The 23,826-nt window shown below is 46.1% G+C and overlaps 2 protein-coding genes across 8 annotated transcripts in view; both read right to left on the bottom strand.

Moving 5' to 3' along the window:
* Window positions 1-60: 60 nt before the first annotated feature.
* On the bottom strand, window positions 61-6,887 carry LOC135575203 (gastrula zinc finger protein XlCGF57.1-like). Of its 4 annotated transcripts, XM_065027916.1 has the most exons (5): window positions 6,158-6,887; window positions 4,189-4,247; window positions 3,699-3,977; window positions 3,526-3,613; window positions 61-3,346 (listed from the first exon to the last, which is right to left on the bottom strand). In XM_065027916.1, the coding sequence occupies exons 3-5, from the start codon at window positions 3,933-3,935 to the stop codon at window positions 1,899-1,901; spliced, it is 1,773 nt and encodes a 590-aa protein (XP_064883988.1). In that variant the 5' UTR covers window positions 3,936-3,977; window positions 4,189-4,247; window positions 6,158-6,887; the 3' UTR covers window positions 61-1,898. The 4 variants fall into 4 exon arrangements, with proteins under 4 accessions (XP_064883988.1, XP_064883987.1, XP_064883990.1 ...); XM_065027915.1 differs by lacking the exon at window positions 4,189-4,247; XM_065027918.1 differs by lacking the exons at window positions 4,189-4,247; window positions 6,158-6,887 and having other exon boundaries at window positions 3,470-3,638; window positions 3,699-3,788.
* A 135-nt stretch (window positions 6,888-7,022) lies between these two features.
* Window positions 7,023-23,826, bottom strand: part of LOC115140816 (multiple epidermal growth factor-like domains protein 8) — a 29,236-nt gene continuing 12,432 nt past the window's right edge. For 2 of the 4 annotated variants that reach the window (XM_029679190.2, XM_029679189.2), the window contains exons 18-43: window positions 23,671-23,789; window positions 23,441-23,572; window positions 23,044-23,241; window positions 22,578-22,805; window positions 22,228-22,412; window positions 21,884-22,097; window positions 21,433-21,676; window positions 21,183-21,315; window positions 20,842-21,092; window positions 20,211-20,321; window positions 20,003-20,121; window positions 19,561-19,798; window positions 19,218-19,389; window positions 18,773-18,936; window positions 18,488-18,623; window positions 17,468-17,699; window positions 17,160-17,286; window positions 16,857-17,073; window positions 16,518-16,732; window positions 16,182-16,377; window positions 14,104-14,272; window positions 12,929-13,121; window positions 12,550-12,720; window positions 12,207-12,337; window positions 11,467-11,599; window positions 7,023-11,273 (exon numbers count right to left, since the gene is read on the bottom strand). In XM_029679190.2, the coding sequence (XP_029535050.1) occupies window positions 9,780-11,273; window positions 11,467-11,599; window positions 12,207-12,337; window positions 12,550-12,720; window positions 12,929-13,121; window positions 14,104-14,272; window positions 16,182-16,377; window positions 16,518-16,732; window positions 16,857-17,073; window positions 17,160-17,286; window positions 17,468-17,699; window positions 18,488-18,623; window positions 18,773-18,936; window positions 19,218-19,389; window positions 19,561-19,798; window positions 20,003-20,121; window positions 20,211-20,321; window positions 20,842-21,092; window positions 21,183-21,315; window positions 21,433-21,676; window positions 21,884-22,097; window positions 22,228-22,412; window positions 22,578-22,805; window positions 23,044-23,241; window positions 23,441-23,572; window positions 23,671-23,789 (5,922 nt within the window). In that variant the 3' untranslated portion in view covers window positions 7,023-9,779. The remainder of the gene's footprint in view (window positions 11,274-11,466; window positions 11,600-12,206; window positions 12,338-12,549; window positions 12,721-12,928; window positions 13,122-14,103; window positions 14,273-16,181; window positions 16,378-16,517; window positions 16,733-16,856; window positions 17,074-17,159; window positions 17,287-17,467; window positions 17,700-18,487; window positions 18,624-18,772; window positions 18,937-19,217; window positions 19,390-19,560; window positions 19,799-20,002; window positions 20,122-20,210; window positions 20,322-20,841; window positions 21,093-21,182; window positions 21,316-21,432; window positions 21,677-21,883; window positions 22,098-22,227; window positions 22,413-22,577; window positions 22,806-23,043; window positions 23,242-23,440; window positions 23,573-23,670; window positions 23,790-23,826) is intronic. The other 2 variants (XR_010465751.1, XM_065027914.1) reach the window with 2 other exon arrangements.

Here is a 23,826-nt window from a genome sequence, read left to right as displayed (position 1 = left end):
TTCACATAAAAGCTCCTCTTCTTCCAAAAATACAGTACAAACCAACAACAAAACTGACGATAATCTTTCAGAATTTATTATCGCCTACTGATCACCAGGTCAATCATTCATGAAACCATCTTCTGTACATACGTTCTTCATTTTTATACAGAGCAAATAAAACATTTTTTTGTGTGTGTTTATAACCTCTTAGACATAAGGTCCCTTGTTTGGGGGACCTGTGTGGTTCTGGTACCAGTTCCGACCCTGCGTGATGTAGGATGTGAAATCTAACACCACTTGAAGCTGGGATGTCCCTTCTACCATTTCAATCACTCTTCCAACTGTCCAACTCCTGGCTGAACCCTATATCACATCTACTGACAAAGCACATGCCTGCAATCCTTACATCATAGCGCAGCAGGAGAGTGGTTTCATTACAGTAGCACATTCAGAGATTGATTAAGGATGAAAGGAGTGTTCCTAAAAAGTTAATATAGTCAAGCTAGAGCTCTGAGATGTTTACAGCGATGGGGGTCAGACATTGTGAACAAGAGAAACATCCAGAAAATAGGAGTTCTCTAACACTAAACAAATATGTAATTTAAAGTTAAGGAAGATGATATTAGTGTCATTTTATAATTTAAGCAATATTTAGAAAGAATAAACACTTCAAAGCTCTATTCATTCAATTTTGTCAAATAGAATTGTATCATTTGTACTGTGTGTACTTGAGCTAGTATCCTCAACATTACTAGTTATCATTTATGGCCCTCATGATAACTACTTTTGGGGATTATGTAGCTTACATTGAACTGGTTAAACGCAAACATCCATAAAACAAAAGAGCAATAATATTAACAAAAGAGCTCCAAAAGTATTGGGACAGTGAATTATGTTTTGTTCTTTTGGCTCTGTACCTCCAGACGTTGTATTTGAAATGATACAATGATTATTAGGTTAAAGTGTAGACCGTCAGCTTTAATTAGTATTTTTATCCATATGAACAGTTTAGAAAATACACTTCTTGAACATAATCCCCTAAAATGGGGGGGGGCTTAAAGAATTGGTACAAATTCCTTGTGCGGTAAAAGTAGTCAAAAGTATAGTATTTGGTCCCATTGTCCTAGCACATATTGATTACAACAAGGTTGTTACTCTACAAACTTGTTGGATGCTACAATGATTACGGATAGTCCTGAATAATGAGTGAGAAAGCTAGAGTACAGACGCACAAGTATCATGCCCTCAAGACATGCTAACATCTTACCATTACAATAACAGGGGAGGTTAGCATTTTGAAGGGGTTTGATATTTATGCCTCTAACTTTCACTCATTAATCACAATTCATTCAGTTTTATCCGTAATCATGGTAGCCACTAATATAGAAGACATACACTATTCTAATTTATAATAAAAGTGACAATACAATATTTACCATTAACTTCTATTGAGCACAAAATACCCTGACACACAACCAAAACAAACAGCAAACGTATCCAGTCAAGCTTAATGTAAGCATTGCATGCTGGGAATATGGGACCAAATAATGTAACCATTCCCTTAAAAATGGGGGGGAATATGTACAAAAAATCCTGTTCTTTCTGAGCGGTTCACCCGATATGGATGAAAATACCCTCAAATTAAAGCGGAGTCTGCACTTTAACCTCAGTCGTTGTATAATTTCAAATCCAAAGTGCTGCAGGAGAAACAAAACGTGTCACTGTCCCAATACATGGAGCTCACTGTGACCCAACTGGAGGATTGTTAAAACATTGCAGCGTTATCATAAACCTGGGGCAAAATTTAGTTAGAATTTGATGTCACATCGATCAATGACAAAAGAGATCAGACTCTCCATTTAATTCATAAGAGTAACAGAGTTTCATAAAAGGTGCTATGTTAATATACATCATTATCATTTAGGTTTATGACGTCTAAGCAGGTGTTTGGAGAGGTTGGACTTGCGCGCAAAGCTGAGAAAGCAGTGGGGGCAGGAATAACGTTTCCCCTTGTGGATTTTCATGTGGCCGTTCACATGACTCTGTTCATAAAAGCTTTTCCCACACTCTTGGCAGGAGTATGGCTTTACGTCACGGTGAGTGTGGGTCCTCATGTGCAGGGTCAGAGAAGCAGAGCAGATAAAGCGTTTGTGGCATTCAGAACATTCAAATGGCCTCTCCCCAGTGTGGAGGCGCTTGTGTTTGGTTAGATCTCCAGACTGAGTGAAGCTTTTACTGCACTCGGTACAGGTGTATGGTTTCTCACCTGTGTGAGTGCGCTGGTGGTTCTTCAGGTGGTCGAGTCGGGCAAACTGCTTGTCACACACTGTGCAGTGGTAAGGCCTCTCACCTGTGTGTGAGCGCAGGTGTACGTTCAGCACCCCAATCCTTATGAATTTCTGCCCACAAACCCCACAATGGTAGTTTTTCTGGTTGTTGTGAATCTTCAGATGCATCTTCAGATAACCTTTGTCAGCAAAGTCTTTACCACAGACAGTACATTTGAAAGGTCTCGACCCGGAGTGTGTGCGCAGGTGAAGCTTCAGACTCTCCCTGTATGCAAACTGCCTGTCGCATTGGGAGCAGGAGTACTTCCTCTCACCAGAGTGAACAGTCATGTGCTTCCTGAGGAGGTACTTCTGCTTGAAAGCCTTCCCACAGTCCTGACATTTGAATGGCTTGACCCCATTGTGTATTAACAAGTGATAACTGTAAGCGCCTGTACCTGAGAAGCGCTTGCCACACTCCTTGCAGACATAAGGCTTTTCTCCAGTGTGGATGCGCATGTGAGCGTTCAGGCTCGTAGGTGTAGTGAGGATCTTGCCACAATCTAAGCATTGGAAGCCGACTTCCTTAATGACCATCTGTTTAGCGTCCTTAGGTTTATTGCCCTCTGGTTCGTGACACCGGTGAGGCCCCAGGCCCCAGCAATTCTCAAAGCTCTTCTCACAGTCTGCGCAACTGATGTGTCCATTGGTGAGAACAACGGCCATTTTGTGCAAACTCTTGCAGTGCTTCAGCAGGCTGCCCAGGTACTTGAATCTGCGGGAGCACTGTGGGCAGGTGTGGAATTTCTCCTGAACCCTGTGGGGACGGCCAGTTCTCCGGGGAGGGGCAGGTTTCTGGGGACGGGCAGAGGGGTGGGCCTGGCGGTTATGAATGTCTAGCTGTCGTGGTGTATGGAACATGCAGCTACAGTGGGGACAGCGGTGTGTGGGGCCATACACTCTTTTACTCTTTGAGACTTGGCTTCTCAACATGGCCAGGTACTGCTTCTGGTGTTTGGTCTTGATGTGGTTCTCCAGGAAGTAACAGTCAGTAAAGGAGATGGTGCAGTGTGGACAAGGAAAGAACTGAGGAGAACCTGAGAGTGAGGGATAGAGGGAGAAGAGATGGGTACGATAAGAGGGGAGAAAAAAATGGCAAATGTAATTTCTCATTCAATAGTCCTTGCCAATATTAATATGAATGTTCCAGTAACCATCACCCATTTAAACTGCACTGTTGGGAGTAGACTGGAGTATGTTAAACAGTATGTCCTGCCTCCATGGTTGTCTTCATCCCTCCTGACATCCGTCACCTCCTTCACCAAACAAACTTTAATGTCTCTCAGAAGTGTCTTAACCACCACCTTATGGATTAGAAAGATACAGAAACTACAAGTATGCATTAACAATCTTAATGATCTTACATTAGAAAACACTAATCCTACTTACCTCAGCCAACCTGGTTAGCACTACCACAGGATCCTTGTGGAGTGGACTAGAATCTGAATGAGTTGAACTGGTGCTCTTTGAGAGTGCTTGGGTACAATCTGATTCATCTCTGCTGGTGGAGTCATCACCTGACTGTGGGTCATGTTCTGTTTGTGTTATACCCACGTTTCCATGGCGTTTAGTCCCCATGTTTTTTTTGTGCAGTGGCGTAGTTTTTGAACGTTGTTTGATCTTCATCTTGTTGACTAAAGTGCCTCTAATATCCTACTTACTGGCATTCTGAGTGAAAAGAGAAGCAGTTTCAGGCTGATGCTCATGAACAAAGATGAGCTAGACTAGGTCAGGAAACGTAAGGGAAACTCTTTTCATGGCACTTCGACATTTGTGTGACTTTTTCGTAGCAGGTTAGGAGAACTTAGACAGCAGGGTAGGATAATTAAGGTAGCAGTTTAGGAGACTGTGGTTAAGGTTAGGAAAAAGCTCTCCTTACCTGCTATGAAAATCACTGTATCGAAGTGCCATGAAAAGAGTATCCGCGACCAAAACAGCCTATAGACACACACACAAACACTGCAGACTTAGGCTGATAGGCAATGATGATTACACACAATTCTTCATTATTAGCCAAAAGTTGAATCACTCAACTTATAAGGCTAGTCGTCTTAAATTAACGGCACAGGCATTTATTTTATTCAATCACTACATAATAGGCCATTAGAGACAGGATTGTATTTGAGCAAGGCATCTACACTGAACAAAAATATAAATGCAAAAAAGTGTTGGTCCTATGTTTCATAAGCGAAAATAATAGATCACACATTTTCTATGTGTACAAAAGGCTTATTTCTCAACAAAAAAATATGCACATTTGTTTACATCCCTCCTTTGCCAAGATAATCCATCCACCTGACAGGTGTGGCACATCAAGAAGCTGATTAAAACAGCATGATTACATTTACATTTGAGTCATTTAGCAGACAATCTTATCCAGAGCGACTTAGTCATGAGTGCTTACATTTCATAGTTTTTTTTCTCTCCGTATTGGTCCCCTGTGGGAATTGAGCCCACAACCCTGGTGTTGAAAGCAACCTGCTCAACCAACTGAGCCACATGGGACCATACACATGATCATTACACAGGTGCACCTTGTGCTGAGGAAAATAAAAGGCCACTAAAAGGTGCAGTTTTGTCATACAACAATACCACAGGTGTCTCAAGTTGAGGAAGCGTGATATTGGTTTCAACTGTACCGGGCAGATGGCAGACAGCGTGTACGGTGTGTGGGTGAGCGGTTTGCCGATGTCAACGTGCCCCATGGTGGCGGTGGGGTTATGGCATGGGCAGACATAAGCTACAGACAATGAACATAACTGCACTGTATCGTTGGCAATTTGAATGCACAGAGATACCGTGACAAGATTCTGAGGCATGTTGTCGTGCCAGTCATCCACCAAATTCACCTCATGTTTCTTCACAGCCCCATGACGTAAGGATCTGTACACAATTCCTAGAATCTGAAAATGTCCCACTTCTTCCATGGCCTACATACTCAGACATGTCACCCAATGAGGCTGTTTGGTCTGCTCTGGATTGTTGTGTACAACAGCGTATTCCAGTTGTCACCAATATCCAGCAACTTCACACAGCTATTGAAGACGAGTGGGACAGCATTCCACAAGCCACAATCAACAGCCTGATCAACTCTATATGAAGGAGATGCAATGCATGACGCAAATGGTGGTCCCACCAAATATAGACAGATTTTCTGATCCACGACCCTACCTTCTTTTTGTATGCGACCAACAGACAAATGTGTATTCCCAGTCATGTGAAATTCATAGATTAGGGCCCAATAAATGTATTTCAGATGACCGATTTCCTTATAACTCAGTCAAATCTTAGTAGTTGCAAAAAATAGAAATAGTTGCATGTTGTGTATTTTCTTAATGCACACAGCTTTGCATAGTTAATAGGGATATGTACTAGCAGTCTCTTTCTGGCGACAAACGCTAGTAAGCCATTACAGAATCATTTAAACTCAACATATCAAAACATTAAGTGGTTAACACGAATTGTTTACCTAGTGTAAACAACTGAGACCTGGCGTTTATTTGAAACAGGCGTATATTTGCTGACGTGTGCAGTTGCTCGGTTATTAGAGGGACAGGCAGCTATTTCAAAAGGCGTTTAATTGAAGTTACGGTTAAAGTTGTCTAGAATCTAGCTAGAAGATGGGAATTTTTTGTTGAAAACGGAGTGAATTAACTACAAAAACACATGTGGCGTGGTTTTGGTGAAACTTGGATAAACCAAATTACGCAGCTTCTTACTTAGCATATTTAGCTACAATTGACAATGGTCACCCACCTAACGGTCGACTTCGTTATAAAGATATCAACGATGTGAGTAAACATTTGTTTTCTACACAAAACATTCACGGGCAAAATAACTTCACTTACCTTCTTCGATTCAAACCAAACAGTGACCGGAAGAGCTCTGTTTGCACTTCCTTGGCGTGGGTGTAGATTGACCAATCAGGTAATCATGTAGAAAGATTGTCTGCTGATTGATGAGGATTTTAAAAGAGACACTCGCAGAAAAGTGTGGGTACCTACTGACCTGAAAACAATGAGCCAATAAAATCTAAATCTAACCCTTAACCTAATTGTAACCAATTCTGAAATGAAATAGCCTATAGGTTTGCACTTCAGGCCAGCAGTGTCCATTATAGGGTGCGTTCGTATTGCACTCTGGAGGGCGTATGTAAAATCAGAATATTTGTATATTATTTAACTGTCATATTGCCCTTTAGTAAATTCAGAGCTTTTCGCTGTCGGAGCGCATGCTGGAGGCTCTGGCCGAGGAGTAGGGTTGATCCGAGCCTTCTGACCTCAACGGCACCCAAATTAACTGGATAAATAGATAACACCGCACTCTGGCCATTTTACTTGCTCTAGCAGAGCTGGTTATGCGTTTTTCATGTTATCCAGAGCGTTGGTGACTATAACTGTGCTGCTGGCAACAACTGAATTAAGCTTTTTTTTTGCCTTGTTTGCTGACACCAGCCCTATTCAACCGGTGTTGAGCGTTCGTAAATTCATCAGTTATTCTGCGCTCTGAAATGGGAGATAGCCAGAGCGAATTTTCGAACGCTTATAGTCGTCCGCCACTAAAGACGTACCAGGATAAAATGGTCTTCAACCAAGGAATTTAACGCTATTTCAATGATTTGTGTTGAAATTACATGAATAGCATAAAATTAGTCCACCTCAAGCGATGTCTCACTTATTCCACTTAAAAGAAAATATGCACAAGAAAACCACATAAGTGTGCCATCTTTCCTGGACTTTTAATATTGTAGCCGACTCATCACCAGGACAAAGAGCCTGGCAGGCAACCAACCATCTTCTGTACATCACTTGTTCCCTCCTTTAAAAAAAAAAGAGCAAATGAAAAATGTAACTCAGGTGCTCAGTGAAACAAGTACAAGACAAGAAAAATGTAGTCTAATAATGCTTGTGCCCAGACTCGAAGGTAGCTGAAGATAGTGTTACAATTTACCTTAATTAGGAGCAATGCTACTAAACAAGAAAGCTGTTATTTTTGTAAAAAAACTTGGTTAAATAAATGAGTAAATGTAAATGAGAAATCTCTGAATTACCAATCATTTTGTAGTCTAATGGTTGTTTTGTGTAGTAGCACCATTCAGATTGTTGCAAGATAATGGGGGGGGATTCATCTTGTAGTGATTCACATGAGAAACCGAAGAAAATTAGTCTTAAGAGTGCAAAAAACAGTAACAAAAAAATGTAACACACCTTCCTTGAAAATAAAACCCCCTTTTCATTAATGTTATCTTTCACCAGGAAGATGTCACTTTGCACATATCGTGTCGCTTTCCTTTGTCTCCATTATAATCTGACAATTTCCATACAATTTTTTGTTCCACATACTGTAATTTCTTTCTTGTTCCATTTGTCACAAGACAAATCCAAAAAGTGAATTCAGTTCTAATCATAGCCCTCATTGGCTGATAAAAATCATCCAATCAAAAGAGCTAAAAACAAAACCATAAAAGTTAACATACAGTTCATATCAAAGAACTGAAATAAAAGCCTTAGAAACTAAACAATACATAGTGTGTTATGTTATCCACTCATAAAATGGCTACAGGGACAGAAGTCTGATAACCTAGTTAAATCCTTCATTTGTAACAAAATCTATTTAAAACAGACATGAAATGTGTCAAAAGTGGACACGATACACAACAGGATTGTTAAGTGTAGTTCACAAATGCAGAAGAACTGGAGACAGACGAGCAGAGAAACAAATACAACAGCAACCGATAAAGAACCATGTAACAGGTCCTGTGAATGAACATGTACAAATATATACTTCAGGTTTTGAGTTAATAAACAGACATGTAGCTTAAAAGCCTGCCATATATGAACTTATAATTAATTTCACTCATCATTACTGCCATGATATAAAAAAACATCTGACAAACAAGCATCACTTTCTTTATTCCTATCCTGTCAAATCGATGTTGCACATCCTGGCGGACTAAGCCTACCATCTCTTGTTTTTAATGGTAATGTTTGATTGCTACTTTCTGGGGTATAAAGCACATGTTGGTTCCAACTCCAGTAGTTATCGTCCCTACTTTATTGGTCATTCCAAAAAAACGACAGTGCAGAAAAAATCTCTCTATGCGTCTGGTTGTCGACTGCACTCATACCTCAATAGCGGACGCAGACAGGATGCAACTGAATGGTTGAGCTGATATAACGTGCAGTTGTAGTGCATTCTATTCACGTATAGCGTTTGAAATAAAGCGATACATAACGGAATAAAAGACAATCAATATTGAAACAGTGTAAATATAGGTACCGATCCTATCAACTTTAATAACCTTTTGTGACTAGGCGGCAGTATTTTCATTTTTGGAAAAATAACGTTCCCTTAGTAAACGGGATATTTTGTCAGGACAAGATGCTAGAATATGCATATAATTGACAGCTTAGGATGGAAAACACTCTAAAGTTTCCAAAACTGTAAAAATATTGTCTGAGTATAACAGAACTGATATTGCAGGCGAAAGCCTGAGAAAAATCCAATCCCGGAAGTGCCTCATGTTTTGAAAGCACTGCGTTCCAATGCGTCCCTATTGAGCAGTGAATGGGCTATCAACCAGATTACTTTCCCTCCGTATTCCCCAAGGTGTCTACAGCATTGTGACGTAGTTTTACGCATTTTTGTTGAAGAATACCCGTAAGCGGCTACATTGCGCAACTGGTCACCTGATGGCTCCCAGAGTGATTCTCACGTAAAATACAGAGGTAGCCATTATTCCAATCGGTCCTACTGAAAAACCAATTGTCCCGGTGGATATATTATCGAATTTATATTTGAAAAACACCTTGAGGATTGATTAGAAACAACATTTGCCATGTTTCTGTCGATATTATGGAGCTAATTTGGAATATTTTCCGGCGTTTTCGTGACTGCAATTTCCGGGTGATTTCTCAGCCAAACGTGAAGAACAAAAGGAGCTATTTCGCCTACAAAAATAATATTTTTGGAAAAAAGGAACATTGGCTATCTAACTGGGAGTCTCGTGAGTGAATACCTTTGATGAGCTTCGGATGTTAACGATTTAATTTGATTGCTTTTCTGATTTCCGTGACCAAGTTACCTGCTGCTAGCTGGACAAAATGCTATGATAGGCTATCGATAAACTTACACAAATGCTTGTCTAGCTTTGGCTGTAACGCATATTTTGAAAATCTGAGATGACAGGGTGATTAACAAAAGACTAAGCTGTGTCTCAATATATTTCACTTGTGATTTTCATGAATAGGAATATTTATGTCCGTTGCGTTATGCTAATTCGTGTCAGTCGATGATTACGCTCCCTCATGCGGGATGGGGAGTCACTAGAGGTTTTAACAGGCTCTTACACAACTTTCTCCTTTATGGCCTTTTTCATGTAACTCCCCATTTCTCTTCTAACCTCTTAACATGTTACTACCACCCCACCACATATCCCTCTCTCTCATCTACTTTCTCCCCCTCTCTTCTCTACATAGCCATGGTGGTGAGGTGCTGATGCCCTAGTAGGCCTTTGCGCCCCCCTCCCACTCCGGGGTGTCCCCCTCCATTGCCGTGACCACAGTACTCCTGGAGGTTTTGCCGTAGTGTGACCAGGGCGGACCCCAGGCAGGCGCGGTTAGGGGCCAGGATGCCCCCCGGCAGCTGGATGAGGACGGTGGCCACCCCGGCCATGCCGTCGTCCGTGGGCTCCAGGGTGATGGGCCCCACCTTGAAGGTGGAGTAGGAGAAGCCCATGAGCTGGGACAAGAAGGGGTCGGAGCGGCAGAAGTGCTGGTAGCCGCTGTGGGAGGACGGGTGATGGTGGGGGTGCGAGGCCGTGGTGTTGGTGGGGACATAGTGGTGGGTGTTGAGGTAATGCAGGGGCAGGTGTTGCCCACTGTTGCCCCCTCCACCCAGGGTAAGGTGGTGGTGGACGGTGGGGCCGGAGCCTGGCTCGTGTTTGTAGGAGATGGCTCCAGCACGCCCCCTCTGGCCAACTACAATGCCCCCCAGCTTGCCTGTGCGTGCATGGGCCAGGGACACGGCACTGCCCCCCACCCCTCCGCCCCCTGTGGCGGGCAGGTAGATGAGCTGGGGCTCCTCTGGCTCCAAATAGACAGTGAGCTTGGCGAAGGGCCTGGATGCCATCTTGGTCATTTCCTGGATATGACGCCTCTGCTCTCGGCGGAAGTCCATGAACTGCTTGATCTTCCAGAGGAGGACGCAGACAGAGAGGAAAAGGAAGAAGCAGGAGAAGAAAACAGAGAAGAAGACGAACAGGTCGATGTGAGCCTGGTCCTGGCGGAGGAAGAGCAGGCCCTGGGACTCGCCCCGTCTCTCCTCGGCGCCTACCCCGCGCAGGGCGATGTAGAAGCGGCTGGACTTCAGGGAGTGGACCTCATGGGGGAAGGTGATGACCACGCGGTCACGGACACCTCGAACAATCAGCACCGTCTGGGGCTTCCACACCGTGATATAGGAGATGAGCCCCTCAGTCTTGGCCTCCCGTACCTCTCTGTCTGCCCCCTGGGGCTTGGCGTGGAGCTGCAGGGGGGTGTTGGGGAGCATGGCCCCACCCAGGCTGGATGAGGAGTTGGCATACACCTTCATAGGTGACGGAGGTGTCTCCTTATCCCCTCCGCTCGCCCCACCTCGGGCCACCGACTCGTCCTCGATCTTGATGGCGTGGATGCCTGTGTGGAGGTCCACTTCTACGATGAAGGTGTCATGGGAGTTGGACACGTACACCTCCACCTCCCCGAAGGTCACGTCGATGGTGACCCGGATGTCCACGTTGGTGAACTTTGGCTGGGCAGCGAAGAAGACAGTGCGTCCCTTGGGCAAATTGCGGATGGTGGGGTCGTGGAAGCAATTTGTCTGAGAGGTGGGGTCGAAGCAGCACTCATTGTCCACGTTGAACTGGCGGTAGCACTGGCGCCCGTTTACCGGTGTGCCATTGAAGGAGTCTTTGCACTTGGCGCACTGCGTGGAGGATTCCAGAGAGGGAGAAGAATCAAGAAATACAAGTGCATGTAAATACTGTGCTTATTGTCTGTATATGGATGTGATCTTTACAACCAGGAAAAATCAAGGTATCCTTCTTCAGAACTCCCCCTGCTGTATCAGTATACCTGCTTGTAAACTGTGTCTAGTGCCTGCACCATCCTATCCATACCTGTGTTCTGTAGCAGTCCTTCCTGTCGCTCTGCGGGCTGCTGAGGCAGGAAGAGGTCTCTGTGTTGTTCTGACATGGGCAGCCTGTGCCGTCATGTTCATTACACGTGTCTGCATGGCCGTTACACTGACACCTACAGGTGGGAGAAACAAATAGCATTTCAGCTTTCTGTAGGATTCAGCCCTCCGAAGTGATTTTTACAGAATCACTCCATCATGAACACTCTTCTGAAGTGCACAGTCTGGAAAAGTGAAAAATCAGATGGGTGTGAACACCACAATATGGCTCCATGTCGCTTTCATCCATTAATTACAAGCAGTGGTGTAAAGTACTTAAGTAAGAATACTTTCAAGTACTACTTAAGTAGTTATTTGGGGTATCTGTACTTAACTTTCCTTTTTATATATTTTTGACAGACCTCACTAAACACTAATGTTTTGCTTTGAAATTATGTCTGAGTGTTGGAGTGTGACCCTTGCTATCCGTAAATAAAAGAAAAAAAGCAAACCGTCTGGTTTGCTTAATATAAGGAATTTTAACTTATTCATACTTTTACTGTTGATACTTAAGTATATTTAAATCCAAATACTTCTTCTCAAGTAGTATTTTACTAGGTGACTTTCACTTTTATATTAAGGTATCTTTACTTTTATTCAAGTATGAGATTTTAGTACTTTTTCCACCACTGATTACAAGTGAATTAGATGTGGCTAGTTCATTTTAAAGGAATTACTACTCACCTGTCACAGTTCCCCTGCAGTAGGAAGTAGCCGCTGAGGCAGCTCTCACACTTGTCCCCCACGCTGTTGTTCTGGCAGCTCACACAAACCGCTGCGTCCTCTGTAGGACCTTCCGACACCCACTGAACAATCTGATGAAGGAGAGGGAGTTCAACAAGAGAAATGTAGCTAAATGACATCCAAGATGGTATACCTGTTCCTACACAGTGAGTTTCTAGCTTGCACATAAATCATGATATGACCACAAAAGATGCTGTTGATCAGATCAAAAGTAACCCATTACTAAACTCAAAGCAAGATGGGGAGAACATTTAATTAAATTAACTTAGACTAAGTCACTTACGCTGTCTGGGTCCAGAGGGTGGTCTTGGGGGTGGTCTAGCGCCCTCTTGTGTTCGTCCCGGGACAGACACACTGCGCTGTTCCCCCTGCAGAACTCCCGACAGGGGCGACACATCCCCCCGCCCACCGCCAACCCCACATACAGGGGCTTACACTTCTCACAGTGATCACCCTGGAACAGGAGAGAGAGAGAGAGCCACAAACCACATAATCATCAGTATATGATACACTGAATGAACTTGTAATCTGACCTGGGATCAGCACCAGTGTGTCACAAGTGTTTTGGCACTCAAGAAACACATTGGGCTGTGACATGCATAATCTTACAGTTGAAATACTGTGTGTGTGTGTGTGTGTGTGTGTGTGTCTGCCCCACTCACCATAGTGTTGTTTTTACACTCCAGACACTTGTCAGGCTCAGACACTCCTTTACAGTTGCTGTGTTTGTTACAACGACACTGAGACGAGCAGTTGTCCCCCACAAAGCCAAAGTGACACTGACACACTCCCGGGGACACACAGGTCCCGTTGACACAGCCCTGAGCACAGACCGGCTCACACTGGCCTGACACACTGCAGAGAGGGAGTAGAGAGAAAGAGAAACTTAAACAGATACTATGGATGTATACCTACTGAATATGTAGCCCTGTTTGTTTTCAAGTTTCAATGTCACATACACAAGTACAGTGAAATGCCTTTCTTGCAAACTCAAAACCCAACAACGCAATAATCAATGTATTACGATAAAAAAAAGAGGAAATACGCAATAAAGTAAGCAATAAGGATACTATATACAGGAAATATTTAAAAAGTCAGTTCCAATACCATATTTACATGTGCAGGAATACTGGAGTGATGGAGGTAGATATGTATAGGGATAAGGGGACTAGGCAACAGCATTTAAGATAAACAGAGTAGCAGCAGCTTGTATGTGAGTGGGTGGGCAGGTGTGTAGAGTCAGTATAAAATGTATGTGCATATTATGTGTGAGTGAGCAGATGATGGAGTGTGTGTGTGTTGGAGTGACAGTGTGTGAGTGTGTAGGGCCCTGTGACTGTATTGAGACAGTGCAAATATTGAAATAAAAGGTCAATGAAGATACAAGACAAACTCAGTCTGTGTAGCTATTCTGTTAGCTAATTATTATTGTTTGGGTATAGAAGCTGTTCAAGAGCCTGTTGGTGTCAGACTTGATACACCGGTAGCTCTTGCCATAAGGCAGCAGGGAAAATAGTCTACTACTTAGGTGGTTGGGGTCTTTGACGATTTTCCAGGCCTTCTTTTCACACCTCCTGATATAGATGTCCTAGATGCCATACCAAGCAGTGATGTAGCCAGTCAATATGCTCTCAATGGTACAGCTGTAGAACCTTTTTAGGATACTACGTATGTATACCAACTGAATATGTAGCCGTGTTTGCAGGACAGGTGGAGTGGTAGTACTGATGATTGTGATGATGTAATGATGATGAGGTTGTGTGTGTGTATTGCTGCTGAGGTATCCAAGTGCTACTTCTTCTGCCGTTAATGATGATTGTGACGTGTGGCTTCCTACCGGCTGAGAACGTAGCCCTGCTTGCAGGTGCAGTGGTATCCCTGGGTCAGGTCATGGCAGTCCTGGGTGACGTTACAGTGGTGGTGGCCGTTGGCACACTCATCCTCCTCTGGGCAGTGGAGGAAGGACCAGCTGCTGTTTATCTGGGGACACACTCCCTCACTCACACCTGACACATGCACGCACGCACACACACACAGGGGAAAGTGAGGAGAAGAGGTAACTTGAAAAAGTTATTGGGAATAGAGAATATAACCCTAAATGTTGGACAATAAAGTTATATTCTATAACGGTCTTATATTTCATTCATAAATTTGATATAAACTCAGTAAAAAAAAGAAACGTCCTCTCACTGTCAATTGCGTTTATTTATAACCAACTTAACATGAGTAAATATTTGTATGAACATAACACGATTCAACAACTGAGACATAAACTGAACAAGTTCCACAGCCATGTGACTAACAGAAATGGAATAATGTGTCCCTGAACAAAGGGGGGGTCAAAATCAAAAGTATCAGTCAGTATCTGGTGTGGCCACCAGCTGCATTAAGTACTGCAGTGCATCGCCTCCTCATGGACTGCACCAGATTTGCCAGTTATTGCTGTGAGGTGTTACCCCACTCTTCCACCAAGGCACCTGCAAGTTCCTGGACATTTCTGGGGGGAACGGCCCTAGCCCTCACTCTCCTATCCAACAGGTCCCAGACGTGCTCAACGGGATTGAGATCCAGGCTCTTCGCTGTCTTGCAGGAAATCACTCACAAAACGAACAGTATGGCTGGTGGTATTGTCATGCTGGAGGGTCATATCAGGACAAGACTGCAGGAAGGGTATCACATGAGGGAGGAGGATGTCTTCCCTGTAACGCACAGCGTTGAGATTGCCTGCAATGACAACAAGCTCAGTCCGGTGATGCTGTGACACACCGCCCCATACCATGACGGACCCTTCACCTCCAAATCGATCCCGCTCCAGAGTACAGGCCTCGGTGTAACGCTCATTCCTTTGACAATAAACGTGAATCCGACCATCACCCCTGGTGAGACAAACCCGCAACTCGTCAGTGAAGAGCACTTTTTTACAGTCCTGTCTGGTCCAGTGACGGTGGGTTTGTGCCCATAGGCGACATTGTTGCCGGTGATGTCTGGTGAGGACCTGCCTTACAACAGGCATACAAGCCCTCAGCCCAGATTCTCTCAGCTTATTGCTGACAGTCTGAGCACGGATGGAGAGATTGTGCTTTCCTGGTGTAACTTGGGCAGTTGTTGTTGCCATCCTGTACCTGTCCCGAGGGTGTGATGTTCGGATGTACCGATTCTGTGCAGGTGTTGTTACACGTGGTCTGCCACTGCGAGGACAATCGGCTGTCCATCCTGTCTCCCTGTAGCACCGTCTTAGGCGTCTCACAGCACAGACATAGCAATTTATTGCCCTGGCCACATCTGCAGTCCTCATGCCTCATTGCAGCATGCCTAAATCACATTCACGCAGATGAGCAGGGACCCTGGGCATCTTTCTTTTGGTGTTTTTCAGAGTCAGTAGAAAGGCCTCTTTGGTGTCCTAAGTTTTCATAACTGTGACCTTAATTGCCTACCGTCTGTAAGCTGTTAGTGTCTTAACGACTGTTCCACAGGTGCATGTTCATTAATTGTTTATGGTTCATTGAACAAACATGGGAAACAGTGTTTAAACCCTTTACAATTGTACGAATTATCTTTGAAAGACAGGGTCCTGAAAAAGGGACTTTCTTTTTTTGTTGAGTTTACACACACACACACCTGTTCAAAAGTTTGGGTTCACTTAGAAATGTCCTTTTTTTTGAAAGAAAAGCAACATTTTTATCCATTAAAATAACATCAAATTGATCAGAAAGACAGTGTAGACATTGTTAATGTTGTAAATGACTATTGTAGCTGGAAACGGCTGATTTTTTAATGGATATCTACATAGGTCAATTATGAGAAACCATCACTCCTGTGTTCCAATGGCATGTTGTTTTAGCTAATCCAAGTTTATCATTTTAAAGGGCTCAGGAATGGATATTCTAAAGGTCTATTCAATTCTGTTCCCCTCACCGTTGAGGCCTCCCTGCTGGCAGCGTCCAGCCCCGTTGCCCCCCCGGGCAGCACACCAGCCACACTGGGGACAGGCGATGCACTGAGAGCACTGGGTGAGCTGAGCGCACTGGGGGGAGCAAGAGTCCCCACCAGACAGCAGACGACCACACTGACCCGCCTCACAGCGCAGAGGCACGAAGGACGGACTCACACACTGGAGGAGAGGGGGAAAGAAGGGCTGAAATAAAATCTCATTCATTTATTTTTGAAGCTACAATGCAGAAATACATTCAGGAAGAAAATAGACACAGATATGATCCTTAAACACCCACCCACCCACAGTCTCCGTCTTACCTGCTGCAGTGCCATGCTCCACACACAGTGCTGCCAGCCCCCGTCTGAGCCCCGGGAGCCCAGGCAGAGGCTGCAGGTGCTGAGGTGGTGGCAGGGGGGCGGACAGGGCAGAGGGGGGGAGGACTCCACCTGCATGGGGGACACGTTGAGCAGGGCGTAGCTGAAGCACGTCCAGTCGTAGGTGGGGTTCACACTCAGGATGCGCCTGGTCTCGCCTGGAGGAACCGCAACACCACATGTAAGAGAGTGGTTCTCAGTTATTCCAGCCACGCCTTAGTCTAGTGGTCATCCCAAGACTCCTGTCCCTAGCAATAGAAGGTGAATGGAGGTGTCTCTCACCGGTGCGTTTGAACTGGCGTGTCCACATGCACTTCCCTGAGGCGGTGCACTTGGGGCAGTCGGAGGCCTCACAGCTGGTCTCAGTACAGTTGCTGGATAGGAAGATCTCTCTCTGGTTGATCCTGCAGTCGTGTTCTGAGGTGCAGCTGACTGTACTGCTGATGCATGCTCCCTCTGGACAGTTGGTGCACCACTTACACTGCAGAGCAGACTGGGACTGACAGAGAGGGGGGGTTAGTGTGAGTGTGTATGTGTGTGTACGGTCTGAGCTAGTGTTTGTGTGTGTTTGCATGTGTGTATTACCTGTGAGGGGCTAGAGAAGGTCCTGGGGTGGCGTGCCAGACACTCACTGCAGGTCTTCAGTCTGCGACACTGGTCTGGTAGACGAGGGGTGGGGGAGCAGGGAGACTGACCAATGGAACAGCCCAGTCTGAGAGAGAGAGACAAAACCCCATAAAGAGGGAGAGATGGGAAAGTTTGTCATTAATTCTGAGATAGGGAAAGAATAAACATGATTACACAAAGTGACAACCCCAAGAAACACCTCCAAAATAAAAGACACAGTCAACAACTTGGAAACATCATCATTCCCATGATAACCATAGCTGTACCTCTCAGCAGTATCAGAGGCGGCGCAGGTGCCCCTGCACCAGACACAGCTGCCTGTGGTGGTGTTGCAGGCCTCGGGCGTGGGCAGCAAGGCACAGGGGTCAGAGGGAAGGGTCAGGGTGAGAAGACGCCCCAGGGTGACCCCGTTGAACCCCCCAGAGAGGAACAGCCGCCCACCCCAGCCCGCCATGGCCAGAGACACTGAACGGTTAACCGGCTCGCCCACCGCCGAGTCTGAGAGAGGAAGGGAGAAACGTTAGGATAATCTCCACATCCTCATCAAACTGAGCATACAGTGGGGCAAAAAAGTATTTAGTCAGCCACCAATTGTGCAAGTTCTCCCACTTAAAAAGATGAGAGGCCTGTAATTTTCATCATAGGTACACTTCAACTATGACAGACAAAATGAGAAAAAAAAATCCAGAAAATCACATTGTAGGATTTTTAATTAATTTATTTGCAAATTACGGTGGAAAATAAGTATTTGGTCACCTACGAACAAGCAAGATTTCTGGCTCTCACAGACCTGTAACTGGGGACTTCTTCTTCAAGAGGCTCCTCTGTCCTCCACTCGTTACCTGTATTAATGGCACCTGTTTGAACTTGTTATCAGTATAAAAGACACCTGTCCACAACCTCAAACAGTCACACTCCAAACTCCACTATGGCCAAGACCAAAGAGTTGTCAAAGGACACCAGAAACAAAATTGTAGACCTGCACCAGGCTGGGAAGACTGAATCTGCAATAGGTAAGCAGCTTGGTTTGAAGAAATCAACTGTGGGAGCAATTATTAGGAAATGGAAGACATTCAAGACCAATTCATTAAAAATCCTACAATGTGATTTTCTGGATTTTTTTTCCTCATTTTGTCTGTCATAGTTGAAGTGTACATATGATGAAAATTACAGGCCTCTCTTTAAGTGGGAGAACTTGCACAATTGGTGACTGACTAAATACTTTTTTGCCCCACTGTATATGCAGTGTTTTGGCTAGCCACATGTAGTGTCAGTCACACAGTTACCTGGCTGTATCCAGGTGTTACAGTTGATCTGGTACAGATACACCGTATTGCTGTAGTCCTCCACTCCTGTTCTCCCTCCCACAATCACCATGGTGTCTTTTATCAGGGCTGCAGCGTGGAAGAAACGGGACAGGGGCTGGGGAGAGAGAGGGAGAAAAAAAGACGGTGGTAATTTAAGAAAAATTGATATTGATATAATGACAATGTCATCAATTAAGGCCAGCCTGGGAACATGTAAAAGCTGTTTAAATACCGGTTAGCTAGTTAAGCCATGGTTGTACCTACCTTATTCCCCTGTGAGGGGACCAGTAGGGACCAGGTGAGGTTGGCATAGTAGAGACTGTAGAGCTCTCCTGAGGGCTCCACTGTCTCCACGTGGAAGCGGTAGCCTCCGAACACGTACACGGCGTCCGTCTGCTCGTGGTACACAGCCGAGTGGCCATACAGACCTGAAGAGAGGACAGGACACACAGGAGTCAGTCAAGAGACAACACGGGAGGGTTAAGGGTTAATCAACAGACTGGTAAATTATGCAACATCATAAGGGACAGCAGTTTACAGTTCATGGTGTCAGAAATAACTCTTTGCTCCAACCATAATGAATGCACCTCAATCTTTATATTCTATGCCTACTTAGTGGGAGAGGTTCCACGAAAGCTGAGTAGGGACTTTCCAGATTGGCAGGTTCTAAGTGAGTTAATGAGTGCAGGTGGACATTGGTTCTTCTGACCTGTAGGAGGTGTGCCGGTGTGGGGGGCGACGGTCCAGTTGCCAGAGAGGATGTTGAACTCCAGCAGGTGATGGTTGAAGCCGTTCTCTGGAGAGTAACCTCCGATGAGCAGCATGGAAGAGTCCCGACGCACCGTTAGAGTATGACCTGCCACCGGTGGCAGCACTGAGCTCTGTGGGGAAAGAGGACAGACTAATTGGTTACATAGAAGTCTTTAGTAAATTGAATCGTGGGCTGACAGTTAACTACCAATATTTTATGTTTTGTGTTTTTTTAGTGTTTTTTTGTTTATATATATACCCCCAATTAAGGCAAGATGGTGGATTGCTAAAACCAAACAAACCTTGTGCTGTCGCCACACCAGACTGCTGAGGTTGAGGCTCCACGTATCCACGGCGACACCCTTCTGCGTGACACCGCCCACCACCAGCATGAGGTTGTGAGTAGCTCCTTGGCCGCCGGAGAGAGGCTTGTGACTGGCCAGAAGGGCAGAGGCGTGGTGGTAGCGGGGGCTGGGGGTGGAGCCTTCCTCCACTGAGCTGGTCAGCATCTGAGTCCAGCGCCGCTCCAACACAGAGTACCTGAACCCACCAATCAACACAGAGAGATGACATGAACCCACCAATCAACACAGAGAGGGAAGAGAGACAGAGAAATTAACTGATATGAGTTACTGGTCATTTCAAACAATTACAACAACAAAAAATTGCTGTCTCATAAAAGGCATCTTTAAATGAACGCCAATAAAAACACAGCCATTAAAAAGTCCCCCCCCCCACACACACCTGTAGACGTTTCCCAGGATGCCCTCTGAGAGAGAAAGGCCTCCATACATCCAGAGGTTCCCCTGGGGTCCAGACACTAGAGAATGGCCCATCCGGTGGAGGAACCTGTGGGCCTGGTTCTGTGAAGGGAGGGGGAAGTTTAACACTGTGACACTCTGTGGTGGGAGTGTTTGTATGTGTGTGTGTGTGTGTGTGTCCTGGTTCTTACCGCTGTGAGCTGTGTGTCCAGTAGGGTTTCCCAAACTAGGCTGCTGGAGTCCAGAGGGGTGGAGCAGTCAGAGCCGCCCCAACCGTCTGCACACACACACACTCCCAGAGACTAAAACAGAGACAGACACAGACAGACAGACAGACAGACAGACAGACAGACAGACAGACAGACAGACAGACGAGACAGACAGACACAGAGACAGACACACGAGACAGACACACGAGACAGACAGACACAGAGACAGACAGACACAGAGACAGACAGACACAGAGACAGACAGACACAGAGACAGACAAACAGACAGACACAGAGACAGACAGACACAGACAGACACAGAGACAGACACAGAGACAGACAGACAGACACACAGACAGACAGACACAGACACAGAGACAGACACACACAGAGACAGACAGACACAGAGACAGACAGACACAGAGACAGAGAGACACAGAGACAGACAGACAGACAGACACAGAGACAGACAGACAGGAGAGAGAGAGGGTTAACATTAGAGACACACAAGAGACTGTAATATAGAACAGGATAAACAAAGAGGAAAACATCAAAACAAAAATGATCATTCACACTGTCTGCAGTAACAGTGCTACTGTTCAGTCCCTCTCACCAAGTTACAGGAGCCTCGGCCCTCTGCTAGCCCACAGCCCTCGGGACAGAGGGGCCTGTCGCAGTACGGTCCCCCATACCCCTGAGTACACTGGCACAGCCCCCCGCTGCACTGTGCCCCTCCCTGGCATACGGGTGACCCATCCTCCCCCGCCTCAGAACCCTGGCGACAGCGCCGCACCCAGAAGGAGGCGTTGAAACCCTGAGGGCGGTCGGACGAGACGTTGGCCTCAAAGTACACAGAGATCACACCTGGGAGAGAAAAACAGAGGGATCAGAGAGGGAATCTTTCAATAAAAAATTACTAGAAGCTTTAATAAACAAACAAATCGCTAAGGTTACCTGAAGTGGCCTCCACAGTGATTGGCTGAGTCCGGGTCGTCCCACAGAATGCACCAATCAGGTTGTGGTCCGAGTGCACCACCCCGTTGCTCAAGAAACGAGGCAGGCCGTCAAACACGTAAACGTAGGAGCTCTGTGTGTGAGAGACAGAAAATACATCTCAGGCCATGGGAACGCTGGTGGCTCTGTTCACTACAGCACAATAAACATCAGTCTGTGTTGTAGGAGTTAGTGTGTAGTTAGTACTCACAGTGCACTGTGTGTAGGAGTCTGGGTGCAGGGTGAGAGCCACAGGAGGACACAGCTTGCCCGGCACACAGGGGACCAGGTTCTCAGTGACAGACAGGACCCACAGACAGTGGGAGAGTCCCCCCTTTCCCCCGACGCCCCCTCGCCACCCCAGGGAGGACGAGATGGGGAGCTCAGAGAGGGGTGACTGGTGGGACAGGATCACAGAGCGCCCCTGACACTGACGAAAACAGGTGCCATTATTCCTGAGGAAGAGAGAGTTGTATAAGTGATATGCATTAAGTGAGAGAAGTTCAAACATATAGTGAAGCAGGTTCTTAATTATAGAGCACATAGCAACTAGTTGCTGATGCACAGTACACATACTGTTCTAGAAAACAGATCCTTTACAGAATGCCTATTTGTAATGCTGCAAAACCAATTTCCTCACTGGGGGTAATAAATCCATCCACCTGGGGTCTCCGTAATATCCAGGCAAGCAGGATTCACAGTGTGGTCCCTGGGTGTGGTGTGTGCAGTAGCATTGGCCTGTCTGATTGTGGCAGAAGCCCAGGAGGGGGCCTCCATGGCCGTTACACTGGCAGGGCACACAGCCCCCGCCCCCGGCCAGCGCAGAACCAAAACTCCCTGGTCGACAGTGCTCACACTGGAGACCCATTGTCCAATCTGAGGAGAAGGGAGAACGGAGAGCACATTAACTAATTAGAGAAAATGATGACTTGTGAAATTAATAAAATATGTTGTTTTTCCCCTTTTTTGGACAGATGAATTGGGTTGATATTTATGTCTGTCTCACCCTGGCAGTGGTCACAGATGCCTGGGGCGGTGATACAGGTGCTGTGGAAGTTACAGCCACAGTCCACGTCACACTCCACCCCGCTCAGCACCAGTGTGGCTGGGTCAGATGTCCAGCCCAGGGAACACTCACACTCGAACCGCGGGCTGCCGCTGCACTGGCCCTCACGACACTCATTATAACAACTGGAGCAGAAAGAGAGAGGTCGGCTTTAGGAGAATAGAGTTATTCAGAGAACGAGACATAAAAGCTAGTGGAAGGGAAAAGGGCTTGTCATGATAGGGAGGATGAGAGGGAGAGAAAAAGAAAGAGCGACAGGGAGTGAAATGGGGAGAGAGAGAGAGGCTCACGTCTGGTTGCAGTGCAGGGTGCCGTCCCCGGTGTAGCCCCTCTCACAGTGGCACTCAAAGGAGGTGGGGGTGTTGACGCAGGTGGCGAAGGGGTGGCAGCTGTGGAGGCCCAGCCTGCATTCCTCCACATCGGGACAGCTGGGGTAGGACCAGACTGGGTCCCTCTCCCCCTCCTCCAAGTGCTCCAGCTCCATGGGCCGCGGGGGGGCCAAGGTCTGGGGCTCAGGACTAGAGGGGGAGGAGGAATAACAAGGTTCAGTATTACCTCCTAATGCAAAGAGGTGGTCTGGTATTGACATGGTAACTTCACAGGCAGGTCCAGTGTACGTAGGCATTAGTTACACTGGACCTGCTCAGATAATGATTTTTTCCATCACCACAGCCCGTTTTGTGGGCTTGTCCTCAGTTGAAGTCAAACCTGGGTAAGTAAGCATTTTGAAGTGTGGTAGTTTGCTGGTCATCATACCTGGTAGCCCGTACTTCATCCACAGCCACACTGCAGTTATACACAGAGGCGTCGTCCATCCCTCCCCAGTCTCCTCGTAGACACCTGCCGATGGTGGGGTTGTTGTGGTCTCCACACCAGCCGCACTGAAACGTCTGGAGACAGTCTGTACAGGTGACCAGAGCTGAGCACTGCTTACACTGGGGCACAGAGTGAACACTGGAGTGGGGGAGAGAAGGATGGAGGAAGGGATGGAGATAGGTTGAGGGAAGGAGGGAGACAGAAAAGGTTATTGCACTCTGTTGGTACATAATAGATTCCAAATAGGAAAGAGAAATAAGATTAAACTTCAATTTTAAACTGTTCCAAGTTTCATTGTTGACTACAGGAGTTCAGCTCATTGGTTCTAATGGTTTACCTGTCATACCAGTCCCTGCACTCTCCGTAGGGATACTTGGTGAGGTAGGCAGCGAAGTAGAAGCAGGCCTGGGCCGACTCACACCACGCACATTGACTGGAGTTAGACAGACACTCCCCACACGTTCTCCTCCTGTTACAGAGGGGGGGGGGGGATAGAGCGAGTTGCATACTGTAGGAGTAATTGCCCCAAGCAATTATATTACGATGAGCCTGACAGTGGGTACTCACTGGTTGCAGACTTTAGGGCACCCCCCTGGGTCGCGAATGGATCCATCCAGTTTCCCCCGTCGGCTGCATTGGTAATCACCCTTCTTGCTGGCGTTGATCTGCCACTCACAGTAGTGGTCCTGTCGGCCAAAGATCATAAAAGTCAAAGGTCTATAA

Source organism: Oncorhynchus nerka, linkage group LG14 (genome assembly GCF_034236695.1).
Source record: "Oncorhynchus nerka isolate Pitt River linkage group LG14, Oner_Uvic_2.0, whole genome shotgun sequence".
NCBI lineage: Eukaryota > Metazoa > Chordata > Actinopteri > Salmoniformes > Salmonidae > Oncorhynchus > Oncorhynchus nerka.
Note: the sequence above shows the minus strand (reverse complement) of the source record. Positions and strands in the feature narration are given on the sequence as shown.

Excerpts from the sequence above, each read along its gene's own strand:
- LOC135575203 (XM_065027916.1), bottom strand. The coding sequence starts at position 3,935 with ATGAAGATCAAACAACGTTCAAAAACTACGCCACTGCACAAAAAAAAC. Across the intron at positions 3,614-3,698 it reads TGCTAACCAGGTTGGCTGAG|GTGGTGGTTAAGACACTTCT; the intron begins GTAAGTAGGATT and ends CTAATCCATAAG. Across the intron at positions 3,347-3,525 it reads GGATGAAGACAACCATGGAG|GTTCTCCTCAGTTCTTTCCT; the intron begins GCAGGACATACT and ends CCTCACTCTCAG.